This window comes from Protopterus annectens, chromosome 10.part0, assembly GCF_019279795.1.
Source record: "Protopterus annectens isolate FY-2018-M chromosome 10.part0, PAN1.0, whole genome shotgun sequence".
Lineage (NCBI taxonomy): Eukaryota > Metazoa > Chordata > Ceratodontiformes > Protopteridae > Protopterus > Protopterus annectens.
Genome location: NC_056744.1, coordinates 105,474,519 through 105,492,086, shown reverse-complemented (window position 1 = coordinate 105,492,086; position 17,568 = coordinate 105,474,519). Strand labels below are relative to the sequence as shown.

Below are 17,568 nucleotides of genomic sequence, written 5' to 3'. Positions count from 1 at the left end.
AATGACTGCAACAGTGAATACACTCGAACATCTACATTTATGGTAAGTGTACACAACTGTACTTTTCCTGTACTGCCAATTAACTAACTGAAGCCTAATTGTCATTATAGATAACCCAGACAAAGAAGCTGAAGACAGTGGGACCAAAGGCAAGTTACAATACCTGGAACAAGTTAAGGGTCTCTGTGCTTACTCTGATGGCTGGCACCAAGTGTACTTGTCCAGGGCTGTAGCCAACTGCTATGGGATGCCATTCATCGACAGCCTATTAAAGAAGCCAGACTATCATTGGATCTTTCCAGAGAAAGTCATAATTTTACAGGTAATTGTTTGAAACTTTTGTTTCATGTATTTTTTTCTGTCCACTTCTTGCATTATATGTTCTTTTGTTTACTCCTTATATTCCCTTTGTATTCTTACTTAACTCTCCTGTTTTCTCTGATGTTATGCTGTTTCATTTCTCTTTATCTTTTCCCTTCTGCTTCTGGAATTACTGAGTCATCTATCTCTGACTGTTCCCTTTATTTCTTGAAAGACTAGTACACAAACTAAGGAATATTAGAATGACTGAGACAGTAATGCTGTGGGTGTCTAGCTGGTTGGGTGACAAGTTAAAATTGATGGTCACTAATGGCTGCCATTACACTGCAAGAAGAATTCGCCATGGTCAGTGCCAGGACTGAGTACTGGTTGCTTTCAGCATCTTCAGCAGTAACAGAACTCTCCTGATTGTTGATGTCCTGCATCTGTGAAACAGAATGGACGTGCTTGAGAGTGGACAGTAATGGTGTCTACAGAAGGCTGACAGTCAAGATGTTAGCAGGTGAAGTAAATTTCAAAGAAGTGGGGCAAATCGTATATTTTGAGGGGGTATGTTCCCTGACACATTATACTGGCAGGTGAGATGAGAATATGGGATGAATGAGCAAGGAAAAAACCTTGGAGTTATAGTCTTATATGGCTTAAAGGTGCAGCAGTTCTTCTTTAAAATAGCATGGTAAAGCAAGCTACAGGCTGTGCTGCATAGGTAACAATATCAGTAAAAAGAAAAGGAAGAGAATGGTCAGCATTCTGCTGAATATAGCACTAGTGAGCCCTCATCTGGAATGTAAGTATGCAATGAGAGATACTAGAGGACACAGGAGAAAATGTTCAGAAATGATCAACTTTGCAGGCTATACGGAAATTCTAACACATTTCCTAGCAAGACGTGGTTTATTAATCTGATGAAAAGTATTCTTTGAAGGCAAGAAGAAACAGCAGATGCTGAACAAATACAGCACTTTAAGAAGAAACAGACTATAAGAATATTTTCCAGTAAAAAGGGATGCTGCCAGGCTTATGTGTAGAGGAGGATGGTGTCAAGTCATAGGAACAGCCATTAATAGGTAATGTGAGAAAAACTTATTTGTAGATGAGCGTGCCTGATAATTAGGGCAGCCTGCAAGAGGGAGCGTTAAATGCTGAAATAATTACAAAGGTTGTGAATCTATGGGATGGATGCAATAAAATTCTGAAGGTTAAACTTAAGGTGCTAAGATAATGTCGAATGTGTGGGTAGGCACCCTACTGCCATTAATCCATGTGTATCTTTATATAGATGGCAACTTATTGCAGAGGTTTAAGTGGTGCTGCGGTAGCGTTGTCACCTCACAGTTAGACGTTGCCCGTTCGATTCTCAGTTAGAGCGTCTTCTGTGTGGCGACATGGGTGAATGGGCATTCCTTCGTTAAAGGTTGTGCGTTAGGCCCGGCAAGCCAGCACGTAAAAATCTACTGCCAATCATTAGCGGACCGGAGTTCCGCTGTGGCGACCCCTAACCGGGAAAAGCCGAAAGACACAACAACAACTGCTAGGCCTAGATCCTGCAGCAGCCCTAGATTTGATTCCAACAGCCACTATTTCCAGGTTTCCAGTGACACACACACACATTTATGTGTATATATATATATATATATATATATATATATATATATATATATACATATATATATATAATATATATAGATAGTAAGAAATGGAAACGGATGATCCACTAATGGGAACAGCCAAAAGAAAAGGAAGCTATATATATATATATATATATATATATATATATATATATATATATATATATATATATATATATGTGTGTGTGTGTGTGTGTGTATATAAAATATGTATATTTTTGTATAACACTTTAAATTTCTCTTTAATGTCTGTGCTTGCCTTCTTTCCACTTGTCATTTGTCTTTTTCTTATTATTTTTCATATCCCCAGTTGCCCCTCCTTTAATTTTATCCCTGTGTATACACTTAGCTTTTTTGTTTAAAAAATGTATTTTTATATTGCTTTCTCTGTTAATAAAATCTAAATATTAATAGATATTAAAACCATAAACACATCTTCCAAGTAGATGCTGTGGCCACTGTGTGATAAGCAAAGCATTTTTGGTACATATCAGCTATTAGGAGTAATGTGTATGCCTTCTTATTAAGCCTACAATGTGTGTTTTGCATCTTTCTTGCTTTCTAAGCCATTTTGCATTTGGCTATTTCATTTATGAAAAAAGGGACATAGTGCAGGTACAAACCCTGTACTTGGCACATTTTTCTGACTTTAAACTGATGTCTTGAGCACTTTTCTAGCAGTGTTTCAGTTTGTTCCCTAGAGTGCATACTGGGTCTGTGTACTTAAACATTGCAGGTAGTATGCAGCAATGAGTCTTGTTTATTTGTTTGTTTGCTTCTTTGTGTATGTATTTATTTATTTACATTTTAGTTATTTGGATAACATGTTAGAATAATATGATACAATCAGTTCAGATAGCAGATACTTTATCTCTCCCTCGGCTCTAAAAATGTGGCCTGCAGTCATTCCCCTGAAAAGTAATAATTATTAAAAAAAACAGCATAAATGAAATGAACAAGCTGTTTAATGCTTTGAGGATGGTAAGTTCAGACAGTTGTATATATTCTCTCTGGCGTGTGTGTGTGTGTGTGTGTGTGTGTGTGTGTGTGTGTGTGTGTGTGTGTGTGTGTGTGTGTGTATTTATATATTTGTGTGTGTGTCTCTACCTACCTAATAAAAAGTATACACACCCCTGTTAAAATGCCAGGTTTTTATGATATAAAAAAATGAGACCACAGTAAATCATTTAACAACTTTTCCCACCTTTAATGGGACCTATAATCTGTACAATTCAATTGAAAAACAAATCTGTTAGGGGAAAAATATAAAAAATAAAAAACGTACAATACGTTGGTTGCATAAGTGTGCAACACCCTTAAACTAATAATTTGTTGAAGCACCTTTTGATTTAATTACAGCATTCAGTCTTTTTGGGTAGGAGTCTATCAGCATGGCACATCTTGACTTGGCAACATTTGCCCACTCTTCTTTGCAAAAGCGCTCCAAATCTGTCAGATTGCAAGGGCATCTCTTGTGCACAGCCCTCTTCAGGTCACCTCACAGATTTTCTATTGGATTTAGGTCTGGGCTCTAGCTGGGCCGTTCCAAAACTTTACTTTTCTTCTGATGAAGCCATTCTTTTGGTGATTTGGATGTATGCTTGGGGTCATTGTCATGTTGAAAGGTGAAATTCCTCTTCATCTTCAGCTTTATAGCAGATGCCTGAAAGTTTTGGACCAAAATTGACTGGTATTTGGATCTGTTCATAATTCCCTCCACCTTGACAAAAGCCCCAGTTCCAGCTGGAAACAACCCCAAAACATGATACTGCCACCACCATGCTTCACCGTGGGGATGGTGTTCATTTGGTGATGCAAAATGTTGCTTTTGTGCCAAACGTACCTTTTGGAATTGTGGCCAAAAAGTTCAGTCTTGGTCTCATCAGACCATAACACATTTTCCCATATGCTTTGGGAGACTTGATGTATTGTTTTGCAAATTTTAGCCAGGCTTGGATGTTGTTCTGTGTAAGAAAAGGCTTACATCTTACAACCTACCTCATAGTTCAAACATATGGAAAATACTGGAGATTGTTGTCACATGTAGTATACAACCAGTACTTGCCAGAAATTCCTGCAGTTCCTTCAGTGTTCCTGTAGGTCTATTGGCAGCCTCCCTGACCAGTTTTTGTCACGTCTTTTCATAAATTTTGAGGGGACGTCCTGTACTTTGCAATGTCACTGTTGTCCCATATTTTCTTCACTTTTTGATGACTGTCTTCACTGTGTTCCATGGTATATCCAATGCTGTGAAAATTTTTTTGTACCCTTTTGACTGATACCTTTCATCAATGAGATCCCTTTGATGCTTTGTTAGCTCTCTGCGTACCATGGCTTTTGCTGTAGCAGGTGACTGAGTAAATGTCAGGAAAATCCTACTAGTACAACTGAACTCTATTTGGGGTTAATCAGAGTCTCTTTAATTGATGGCAGGTGCGTACCCAAGAAGACTGAATGCTGAAATTAAATCAAAAAGTGCTTTAACAAAGTATTAGTTTAAGGGTGTGCACACACAATAAAGTATTAGTTTAAGAGTGTGCAGACTTATGCAACTGGCGTATTGTGCGTTTTTTAATTTTTATATTTTTTCCCTAACAGATTTGTTTGTTTTTCAGTTATATTGTACAGGTCATAAGTCACATTAAAGGTGGGAAAAGTTTTGAAATGGTTTATTGTGGTCTCATTTTTTTATATCACAAAAATCTGGCATTTTAACAGGGGTGTGTAAACTTTTTATATCCACTGTATATGTGCATCTATGTACATACTGAAAAAACAGGCTGAAACTGGAGAAATCTCTTTATAAAACACAAATAACAATACAGCAAAGCTTTCAGGTTTAAAACCCTTCCTCAGTGCATTACAATCCTACAATGGAAGACATGTTGAATAAATAAGGGTCTGATAGTCATGTGGCTTGCAGCCCAATAGTCACATGACGTACATAAATATATTTCATTATACATTAAGACTTATACAAGTTAAAACAAATATACATATTAATAAAATATTACCGTAACCTGGTTTGTTGTAAATGCTTTAAAACTGGTTTCAATGTAACCATGTCATTGAGTCCTGGAAAGTGGTCTGCTTCTAGTCTAACTATCCATTGGTACTCCTTTAATTCAAGTATATTATTAATATCCCCACCTCGTGGTGTTTTGTCAACAATGCAAATGACTCTAAAGGAAAAACTGTGTAGATTGCCTTGTTCCTTTATGTGTTTGTATAACGCATTTGTAGTTATTGCCCTTTTTATTTCTGATCTATGTTCAATGATTCTATCTTTTAGCCTTCTCACAGTTTTTCCTATATAGAATGAAGTACATTGTGTACAAGTAGCCATGTATACTACTGATGCAGTATTACAAGTGGCTTTTATATTGAAATTATAATGTTTTTTTGTTATGGGATGTATGAACTGATAGTTGTTACCATCTTTAATTTCAGGACAGCAGGAACAGTTAAAACATTTATATGTGCCTGGTTTCTCTACTTGAGGAGAAAAATTAAAATTCATATCTTTATAACATAATTTTTGTTTGAGACTATTCATGTTCCTGAAGGAGAAATAGGGTCTTTCTCCTACTACTTTCTTAACATTTGTACAAGCCATTAATATTAACCAATTTTTTTGTATAATATTCTTAACTGAATATGTTTGTGCATTATAAGAAGTGACAAACCTAATTTTTGTATCATCATTTCTATTTACTGCTAGATTACCATGTGTGTAAATTGGTCTTAGTGTAGTATTTCTATCTGCCATAATTTTGTTTTTAGCTTCAAATAAGAGGCTGTTAGAGTAACCACTTATTGTTAGTTCTTTAGACATATTATCTAACTGCCTAAAAAAATTGGTATCTTCTGTGTTTAGTTTACTAACTCTGCTGAGTTGCGATGTCACTATGCTTCTGAACACATGTGGTGCATGCATACTCTCAAAGTGTAGATATCTTCCTGCATGTACTTCTTTCTGGTGTATAGTAGTATGTAGAGAATCTTCCTTTTTGTACAATAATAGATCAAGAAAAACTATTTTCTCATAAGAGCTTTCCATTTTAAATTTTAGGAACGTGGTAGTACTATTTAAGTAGCATATAAAATCTTGAAGCTCATTCTGTGTTCCTTTCCACAACATAAAGCAGTCATCTACAAAACGTTGGTAAAATACAACCTTATCAATGAACGGATTACTGTTATTTAATAAATATTTCTTTTCCCATATATACAGAACTAAATTGGCGTAGGTGTTCGCCACTGAAGTACCCATGGCTACACCAGATTTTTGTATATACAATTGTTTATTAAAGAGATGAAATATATCTATGTACGTCATGTGACTATTGGGCTGCAAGCCACATGACTATCAGACCCTTATTTATTCAACATGTCTTCCATTGTAGGATTGTAATGCACTGAGGAAGGGTTTTAAACCTGAAAGCTTTGCTGTATTGTTATTTGTGTTTTATAAAGAGATTTCTCCAGTTTCAGCCTGTTTTTTCAGCAGTATCTCTTCTTGGACACGTTTTATTCTAAGTACTCATCTATGTACATACACATATATTTTGGTCATAGGATTTCCCTGCTGACATCTAGCCCCTTCTGTCCTTTAAGATTCCCCTAGTGCCATGTATCATCTGATGGAGAGACTGTTCACATTCCCATCCTTGAAAAGCCAAGGAAGGAAGAATTGTTCTAGCTAGTATGATAAATATGCATTCCCAGCATTATTTTTGTTAAATGCATACCCTTTACATGCTGACATGTAGTGTACCTAGTGCAGATAAACAAATACATGTTCACATGGAGGGATGTAGCTACAGCTGTTCATTGCTAAGGTAAAATGTTGTGCTGTTTTATTGATGGCATAAGTTTATATTGAGTTCTAGTTACCACAGTTTAGCTGTGAAAGGAGGACTTGACACCACTGAAGATTTTCTTTTTCCATCATATAGAGAGTACAGTCATAGCAAGAATACCTCAGTGTCTTAAGCTGAAAAATTGAGTGAAGGATGGCTTGAGTGAGGAGAAACAATATGAGTTATGTTACACAGCACTGGAGTCTAATATGACAGCCTATGCTTGATGTCTTGGTACAGAAACATGTTTAGAAAAACCAAAACAGTTTCCCTTTAGACTGTAAAGCCAATGGGGGGGGGGTGTATATGAAAAGCACATATTAGCAGAAGCATAAACACTAGTCATTTACACCCAGGTTTAAGTCTCAAAAGTTAAAACAAAATTAACTACACAAGCTGTAGTGCTTTATATTACATGGGGTCTTTTGCTGTGCCACAGATTTAGAAACCCACTTACTGTAGTAGTTTTTTTTATAATTTTCAAGTTCCCACCCATTTCACCACAAAAAGGGCAGTCTTAAAAGTCAGTTGATTAGAGTGTCCAGATAGACTTCAGATGTTAAAGCCTGTCGTGAAGAGTTCACTTGTCTTCGGAACATGTTTTTAGACTGGAGTTATCCAGGTAATATTTTGGACACCACTAAAACTGAAGTACGGGCCAGTAGAAATGAAAGATTTGGTTCCATAATTAAGTATAGTATGAGAGCCATAAAACAGCCCACCATGTGTGACAAATCCCCAGTAAAAATAGGGAGCAAGATGGTGTTACAATATTCTTTGGATATAAAAGAAATCGAAAAAATTATACATAAAAAATGGGACCTTTTTTGTTGTGATGTGACTACTAAAAAGTTATTTGTTAATGGCCTAGGTTTTATCTATAAGAGGAAGTCTAACATTAAAAACATTGTGGAAAGGCCACTAATAGCTAACGACAGGGTCTTTCCTATTACATCAATGTGTGGTAGATGCCAGCAGTGGGGGTACATTGAATGTCACTACTCAGTTTGGCTATATGGTAAGATTTGCAATACGACTCAAGGGGGGAAATTTTATTGCTACACTGACAGAGGAGTTTATCTCGCCTTCTGTACACAATGTTACTTTTTTATATTGGGGAAAAAGGTGAATGCTCTCAACCGCAGGTTTTATCAACATATATATATATATATATATATATATATATATATATATATATATATAGTATAAAAAGAAAGGATAACAAAAGTGCCTTAGTTAGGCACTCCTTGACCTGCAAGGGTTTTGTGAAATTCAAGTTTTTGGTTCTTGAGCAAGTGTCAGCTTCCCCCTTTTTTAGGGGATTGGAAAAATAAATTATTACAGCATGAAATGTACTAGCAGGTCAGTTTGAATGCAACTATCCCCCCAGGCATTAATGACAATATTTCATTTATTAGTAAATTGTGGAGAAGAGCTAATATGCTTTGAGTAAATGTTTTTATTTTTATTTTATTTTACTCTGTTTCATTGTATTTCTGTTCAATATAGGTTTTATTGTTAATAATATTATACACTGTATTTAGTAAGTTTCACAGGCTTCACAAGCATGTTACAATCTGATTGGTGGACTTGGAGGTGTGGCTGTGATATAAATGGCATTTAAAATCTATTTTTATAATGGCTTTTAGGTTCTGAATAGGTCTTGCACATTTTAAAGATGAAAGCACTTAACCTATTTTTTAATAAAGTCTTTGAATTCTGCAGGACTGTCTCTCATTTTTTTTATTTTAATACCTGAAGAGGGTAGAGATCTATCAGATCCAGCTTCTTTCAGGCCCATTTCAATACAAACCATGATTATAAAGTGTTTACGTTGATAGTGGCTTAAAGAATGGCAAAAGTAAGGCCAAAATTGATAGATATGGATTAGTGTGCTCTTGTGGAGGGGAGGCAAACATTCAACAACATTAACAGAACATTGATGATGTTGGTGGGTCTTGATGCAGAGAAAACATTTGACAGAGTAAGCTGAGACTTTATGAGCAGGGCAATGGAAACATTTGCATTACCTGATAAATTAAAATGTTGATTATGATGATATATGAGGGATTGGAGGCACAAATTAAAGTGGGTGGGTTCCTCTCTGATAATTCTGCTTGAGCAGAGGAACCAGGCAGGAGTATCCTCTTTCCCCTTTGTTATCTGCATTATATTTAGCACCATTGACAAAGAAAATAGGGGACTCACAATTTCAAAGATATAATTGGTATGGTAGTCAAGAAAAGCTGGCTTTATTTGCCGATCATATTATTTTATAACTGATAAAACCAGAAAAGAACATTACAGTGTTGTAGAACATTTTGAGACAGTATCAGATCTTTTCAGGATACAAAATTAATGAAGATAAAACAAAGGCAATAGTGGTAAATTAGGTACCCACACACAAATTTGTGCAGCAATATCCATATTTATGGGAATATGATAAAATCGAAGTATTTAGGAGTATAGATTAATAATGATTCTGGTGTGGCAGCTAAGAATGTGTCTAAAGAGACTAAAAAGATAATACAAAAACTGAGAAATTGGAAGCTCTGTTAAATGGATATGGATATAAAAGTCAGACATATTTTTATCAACCAGAGGAGAAGTTGTGGATAGCGATTAATAAAGAGCAGAATAGAACAAGGTGGACTGGGATTATCCAATTTGAAGGGGTATTTCAGAACTGCAAAGTTAAGCCTCCTATCCATAGCACAAGCAGAACCTATGACTCAAAGTGGAAAGTGATGATGAAGAAACAGGGGGGATGCTCAAGAAACAAGGAGAGACTGGGATTTTGGATGCAGGTCTTTAAGGAGAATAACAATAAGCATACAGAATGTTATATTCATAAATTAGCAGAGAGTATTCTAAGGAATGGAGAAAAGGGATTCTCCCAATAGAGATGACTGAAATTAGGAAGACAGACAGTAGGCAAAAGGGGGCTAGAATTTATTGGAGAAAACTTCCAAAGGAACCAAGGTACTGGGAGCAAATAAGTAGAGAGGGAAAGACTCCAAGAATTTGTTTGGATTGCAGATTACAGATTTCCTTCCGTATCAAAGATTGATATCAGAGTATAGGCAAAGAGAAAGAAATAGGGGGTCCTAAACAAAAGACTAGCACTGGTAGAGTTTTTAGTAGAATCCAGAACAGAAACTACTGTAAAAAAAGGAATAATTAGTAGAGCATATCAAATATTGTATGATAACTATAAGAATCAGAGGAGGCTAGAAAGGCTTGGGAAGAGAGATTGGATAAGCCATTCACTAAGAAACAATGGGGGATATACATTTGTCTCCCAAATATGCAACGACGTCTTGAAGATTTCTGATTTTTGCTTGAAAATGTTTATATAGATATTTTATACCCCAAGTAGACTCCAGAGAAATTTTCCTCAGGTAGACAGCAACTGTTGATGGTGTGTTGGAGAATAAAGAGGTAATTGGGAACATATTTTCTTGGAATGTAATAAGTTGGCAGACTTTAAAGATTCCCTGCAGACAACTTTATTAGAGATACTAGGTGAGCAAATTCATGTAACTAGGGAAATGATTTTTCTGAGCTATGATACCAAATCGGAATTGCCTAGACATAGTTAGGCCTTGCTAAATCTAATTATTTTGGCTGCCAAAAAAACAATTATTAGAAAATGGAAACTAAAACAGCAGTACTAGAAGTAGTGAATATAGTAACAGAGATAAAACAACTGGAACTGGAATCTTTAGAAAAGGGTAGGAGCAAATTACATAGGAAGAATGGGAACTGTGGGTACAATACGTACAGGGGAGGAATGAGGTGTAAAAGAAGATAGGATTTGAATGAGCTATGTAATATTTGAATGATGATTTGGTAGATTATAAGTGATGTATAATGTTTGCAACTAAAATTGTCAATATGGTTTGTTTTTATTTATATAAATGTATTATCGCCTATGTCATGAGTGATAATTTCAGAAAAACTGATGAACATTTGGTTATATCCACTATGAAAGGATAAGAATGTTTGCTACTAATTACTGCTTGGAATGCTATGCAAGAGTCACAATGTATCATTTTAATCTCCCTCCCCAAAGTAAGATGATACGGTTGTATGAAGTGACCTGCATAAAAGTTTGTCTTCAGTAATAAGTCACTCTAGCAGAAAAGCTACCCTCCCAACATCTCACCTTTTTATCTCTCTGATTATATATGTACTATTTTTTTTCTTAGTTTGACATTACACTGTTGTATGAAGTTTTTATTTTTTTAATAATTATTTGTTTTCATTTGTTAACTGGGATAAACCAGTCACTCATTCCATTTCAACAGGAGATTTTCAGTGACTTATCCAACGGATTGAGAATAAGAATGTGATTCTCAGCTCCTGAGAAAACAAAAACTTATGTTGTTTGGCATCAGAGATAAACTCAGCAGAAGCCTCAATTCCCTCATAATCCATAATCACAGTAACACTTGTGTAGAACAGGCCTCAGATGTCAGATATCACAGACTCTGGTTAAACTTCTCTCTCACTTTCACTACTCACCTGGACGCACACATAAAATATAAATTCCCTACTGTTTCCTTCAGCTTGAATATGGCCTACCACTTATTTCAACAGAATCTATGAAAAACCATATCATTCAATCCATATCTAACCAAAATATGATTTATCACTTGCTGACCTAGACACGAACACCACTACATAACTGTTGATAAAGCCAAATGGCTAAAGGAGCTACCGTACGTCTGACAATGCATTCTCAGTTTTGGCACCAAAACTTTGGGAATCCCTGCAACCTAAATTTAAAGATACCTCATTGAATACCACATTCCAAGGCTTGCTAAAATCTCATTTAAAAATTCAAGTTCCAGTGTACCTGTTCAGGTCATATAACCTAATCATGTTCTTTTCTCTCTTTCTACTTCAAATCAGTCTCGCTTATCATACTTGCCTACTTTGTAGTTACAGTACATATCCCACACAAAACATGCAACAGTGTAAATATTCTGTTTTCTCAAGTATTGTATATACCTTTTGCTATTTATAAAGTTAATTACTTGTGCTTGTAATTCTTCATATTTCTGAATGTTTGGTGATTTTGCTACTGATTTTGTATATCTATTTTATCCATCTCTGCATGTTGTGTAATTATGCTACTGTTTTTGTATATTGTCTTTTTGTAATTGTCCCCGGGCTGAGACAAAATTGGTCAGTACTGATCAGCCCTCTACCCTAGTAAACAAATTTAAATAAATAACTGAATGAATGAATAAATAAATAATCCAACTCAGCTCACAACCTTTTTTCAGTGGAGACCCAGGGACCCATGAACTTAAATGTATGTCTCTGTCTCATATCAGAAACATGTTGTGCTAATGCATTACCTAGTTTCTTATTCTTAATATCGTTCATATGCTCTAAAATTCTGTCTTTAAAAACCTACATTGAATACAAAACACTCTACACAAAAATCAAAATATATAAGATTCTGCATTGTACAATCAGCATAAAAGGATGTCTCTTTTACAAAACCTTGTGTAGGATTCGTAAAAGTGCACCCTATAGAGACAAACTTGCAAGTTCATGACTCTAGTTACTTAATCCAAATATAAGAGGTGGTGACTTCAATAATTTTACAGAAATGAGAGAATATAAGTGGGTTATATATCTAAATGCAGATAAACACTCGGGTATTAATGAGAGTTTCTCTTAAACCAGTGCTGAAGGCATGCCCACTCCAACATTAGACTTCTTCAGCATATATTGGGCTTTTTGGCTTCCTTAAGTAATTCTGTTTCACAGCAACTGATTGTTTGCCTTGATTGTTAAATTTGTTCTGGTGTTGCACTGTTTAATCGGTCTGAAGAAACAGTCTGAGGACTGTGAAAGTGCTTACCTTGTTTTGTAGGTTTTGTTTTGTTTTATTTTTTATTAAAAGTTTCAGTTTTATTTGAGCTGTGATCGTTCTTTCTTTTTGATATAAACTAATACATAATTCTTGAAAATATTGAATATATTTCTAATGATATATGGACTGAAACTAATAGAATATTCTACTGCTAAAATAGACAGAGGAATAGAATGAGATGAGGAAGAGTAATGAGCAGGATGGAAAATTAATGACACGGAGAAAGAGAGTTATTAAAAGGATGAACATGTTATGGAAGGACACGAGAGAGGAAAATAAATAGTAGTAAGTGTTGGCTGAAAAGGTAGAAGAGCATGCATTAGTAGTGCGGTATCATTAAAGTGAAAGCTTTTTTTATGTTAAGCCATTACTACCTGCTAAGATATGGAGGAGTTAGTGAATTTAGAGTGAGAAAGGCATTTTTACAGTGAGAAGGTGGTCATGCATCTGTTTGGAGGGTTGTGCATCTACAGTTCCAAATATCAAATAGATATTTTGTAGATTGATCTTGAAATTGGAAAGGGTTCAAGTATGTTTAAGGGATGAGGGGATAGAGTTCTAATAGCGGGCTGCATAGCTAGAATAGAGAGAGGCTCCTACTGCCAGATGTGGTTTGTTAGTAGTGAGGATGATTTTGTTTTCAGATAAGAAGTGGCTTAGCAGAGGTGTGTTTGTATAATAAGTATAGTAGGGCTTTGCTTTGTTCTGGCTTGTAAATTAATTTTTGGAGTAGGAGTAGTTGTGAGTAAGTGAGTTGCTTGGACAATTCAGACCAGTTAAGCTATTTTAGGGCTACATGGTGATGGGTTCTGTTTCACTAGTTAGTGGCAAATTTTGCTGTTTTATTGTAGCACTGGTTTAGTTTACTTTGTTATTTATTGTAGCACTGGTTTAGTTTATTTTGGATGGAAGCTTGAAGGTTAAGAAGTAATGGGGAGCCATATAGTAAAGTGAGAATAGGAATGTGGAGGCCAGGAGTTTCCTGGATGAATAGGTTTAGCATTTCTTTTGTTCTATAGTGTATCCGTCATTTTTGTGGTGAGTGTTTTTGATAACCTGAAATTTGACTTATATGTGAAACAAGCTATCAGCAGTTGTCATGCCTAGTAGCTTGGTATGGGGGATTTCTTCTGTATGGGGTGTTGTCAGACACTGTTATTGAGAAATGTTGTTTGAGGTATGTAAGGGCTTTGGGGGGGGGGGGGTAGAAGTAGCTATTTATTTTTTTTGGATTGAGTAGAAGCTAGGAGTTATTGAGCCAGCTTTCAACTGATGAAAATGACTCGTGGATGAGGTGTTTCGAATGCCACATTAATATTAATTGGCAAAAGTGTACATCTAATTTCCAAACCTCAGGTTTGAATCTGTTTGGATTCATACATGTTATCACACCACCAACTAAATTTCATAAAAAAGACAACCAAGGATCTATCCTTGATTGGATTTTGGTCTTAGACCCAAGTAATTACACTAAAGCAGGCACTCTTCCTGACACTCTGGCCATATTCCAGTAGGCACCTATAGTACATACACCCATAGGACAACATCCCATTGGGATAAATAGTATCACTGTAAGATATCCCATAACCTATCTAACTGTAGCCCACAGATGTTTATTAACTTATTAAAATCCCTGATCTGGTCTGTACATAAAACTCTACCTCTTGACAATGCAGTAAACCACTTTAATACAGCATTTCTAGCATAGCTCCCTTCCAGACAAAAAGAACCAAAGCCAATCATGGATCTTAGCTATCAAAACTCACAAAGCATCGAATGACAAATAGGGTCATAGCATGGAGGGAGTGGTTAAAGGATAAAATTGATACGTATTTACAAAACTTCAGAAAACTGTGTGGTTTGGTCATAAAAGAAATAATAAGGATTAAAAAGTATTTATGCACAACTACAAATCAGTCACAAACATAACCCTAAAAATTTTGGTTCTCCATCTCTTCATTACTTAACCCAGGATCCAGACATGATCCCATTCCATCTCCTGATACACCCCCTCCTCAAACTGCTAAGATATTCAATACCTGTTTTATTGCCAGCATATCAAACCTTACCGCTAACCCTACCCATCCTCTTCCACCTCTTGTCCACTATACTGTACCAGTCTCATTCCCAGTATACCCCTATACAGAATGTTAAAGATAACTCTCCATTTACATCCCACTTATCTGAAACCACACACACACACGCACACACACACACACACACACACACACACCATTCACACTTCCTCCCACCTTTATACTTCAACCTGTTCCCTCTAACTTCATAAGAAAATTTCTACAGAAAAATCAAACCTTGCTCTGCCTCAGCAGATGATCTCCAACTGAATATCTAAAAATAGCTATAGATGCCATTGGCTATCCTGTTAGCATTCTTATCAACAGATCCATCACTGAATCTTATGTCCCCTCTGTTTGGAAAAAGTCATTTATAATTCCTCTCATAAAGGAGGCAAATGTACAGATGTATCTAACCACTGTCCCATTGCTATCTTATCTCCTTTCTTTAAACGTATAGGAAAAAATGTGGACATAAAAAACGTCTCAATCATCTTCTACACAATCAACTACTAATGTCCACTCAGCATGGTTTTAGTACTGTTTACAGTACAATAACAGCATTAATATCCTTTATGGATACTGTCAACAAAGCAAGAGTCCCTGGCAAACTTGTCTCAGCCATATTTCTTGACCTGTCCAAGGCTTTTGACAGCTTACTATCCTTGGTCTTTCCCCATCCTGCCTACAGTGGTTCTCTAACTACCTGTCCAATAGACAGCAGTCTGTAAAATGGCAAGGCTTCCTCTCCCATACTTAGCTAACCAGACTGGGGTTCCCCAAGGCTCCATCCTTGATCCCCTTCTCTTTAATGTTTTTATAAATAACCTTCATACCTGTTCCTATCAAAGCATCTTAGCAGATGATTCACTTATTATCACCTCCTCAAACAGTATACTACATCTTAGACGAATGGCTCATGAAGCATTTACTTCTCTTGAGACCTTGCTTACTAATGCATAGCTGCTACTAAACCCTAAAAATCTAAGCTCCTCCTTTTCATCCCTAAAACACTTTCTATAAACAATATCAATTTCAAGATTCTATCCCAAACCAAAACAGAAATTGAAGTAGTTCCACACAACAAACTTCTAGGAGTAACAAATAGATGAAAAGCTTACATTTGATCTTCACATCCATAATAATATCAAAATAAACACACCAGAAATTAGGTATGCTTTACAGGCACAAACACTTGTTAGATACATCCACTAAAGCCACCCTTGCCTAAACCTATCTGTTATCTTCACTTCTATATGGTGCCCTTATTCTTACAACATACAGGTCACACTAAACTACAGTCATGCTGCAAAATTTGTAACTGGCTGTACCTACAAATTTTTCCTATCATTGTATTGCTCTGAACTCCTTTAAATGGCTTGAATTGCCACATCACCTTAGTTGTCTTCAGGGTTGATAAGATAAAAGATAATCCACAGACAGGAAGAACTGATAAAAGATAATCCACAGACAGGAAATGCCTTCAGGGTTGCCAGATTTCCAACCAACCAGGTAGGGACAAAAAAAAAAAAAGTCTTTCACGGCAAGTGAAGACAAAAAAAAAAAGGTCTTTAATGCGTAACAGAGTTCCACATTAAAGAACAGTAGCTCTGCGCTAAGCACGGAGCGTCTCGTGTTTATTGCATTGCAGTTCCGCATTCAACACAAGTAGCTCCGTGTTTAGCGATTTTTGATTGGCCCGTATACCGGTATACGGGCCAATCAAAAATCGCTAAACACGGAGCTTCTCGTGTTTAATGCGGAACATTGCAGTTCCGCATTCAACAGAAGTAGCTCCGTGTTTAGCGATTTTTGATTAGCCCGTATACCGGCATATGGGCCAATTAAAAATCATTAAACACGGAGCTACTTCTGTTTAATGCGGAACACAAAAAGCTCTGTGTTTAGCGATTTTTGATTGGCCCGTATGCCAGGTATACGGGCCAATCAAAACAAAGCGGAGGCTGGCCGGGATTTAAACCGGCAGGGCGGGACTCGGGATCAGGCTGCTGATCTCGGGACAGTCCCGCCCAAATAGGGACGTCTGGCAACCCTGGTCGCCTTCAACTTATTACTGCTCACAGCATTATCTATAAACCTGCAGCCTGTCCTGCCTTTAACTCAATATTTCACATCTATACTCCAAGAAGGCCTTTCTAATCTGAGGACAAACAACTCCTGTCTTTGCACAAACAAACAAAAAAAAGCTGAACAGAGCCTGTAGTCCTACTTGGTGGCTAAGCTCTGGAATGCCCTTCCCCTATCAATCAGAGCAAATCCCAGCCTCAGAATATTCAAGCATAACCTAAAGGATTTCTTATCTAAATCTTGACTCTGCTTCTGTTTTAATCCTGGCTGACATCTTTTAGCTCTCTCCTTACCCCACTGACTTCTCTACCATTTCCCACCCTCATAATAATCTTATCACCAACTACATTTTCTGCCCCAGGTCCCTTTTCTCTCCCAGTATCCCTCTACCACTGTTACCCTTCCTACTATTTCTGTGAACTACCTCTTCCTAGTACCACTGCAACATCTACTACCCCTTATTTATGCTAATTCCACTTTCTTCTTACCTCTGTTCTCTTTCATTTATTTTAAATCCTTAACTTACCCCCTACTATGTAATTTCATTTTTATTTTACGATTATTATTTTTTTAATCCTTTACTGTTAATTGTAGAACAACCCACGGTGGTGGTGCTGCGGTAGCATTGTCGCCTCACAGTAAGACGCTGCCCTGTTCGATTCTCAGCTAGAGCGTCTTCTGCGTGGAGACATGCGTGAATG

At 36.5% G+C, this 17,568-nt stretch overlaps 1 protein-coding gene across 1 annotated transcript in view; it reads left to right on the top strand.

Annotated features, from left to right (window-relative positions):
- LOC122812984 (E3 ubiquitin-protein ligase rnf213-alpha-like) overlaps positions 1-17,568 on the top strand; it is a 1,982,151-nt gene that overhangs the window by 1,458,912 nt on the left and 505,671 nt on the right. Inside the window, 1 exon segment of the mRNA XM_044085079.1 lies at positions 111-322. Within this exon segment, the coding sequence (XP_043941014.1) occupies positions 111-322 (212 nt within the window).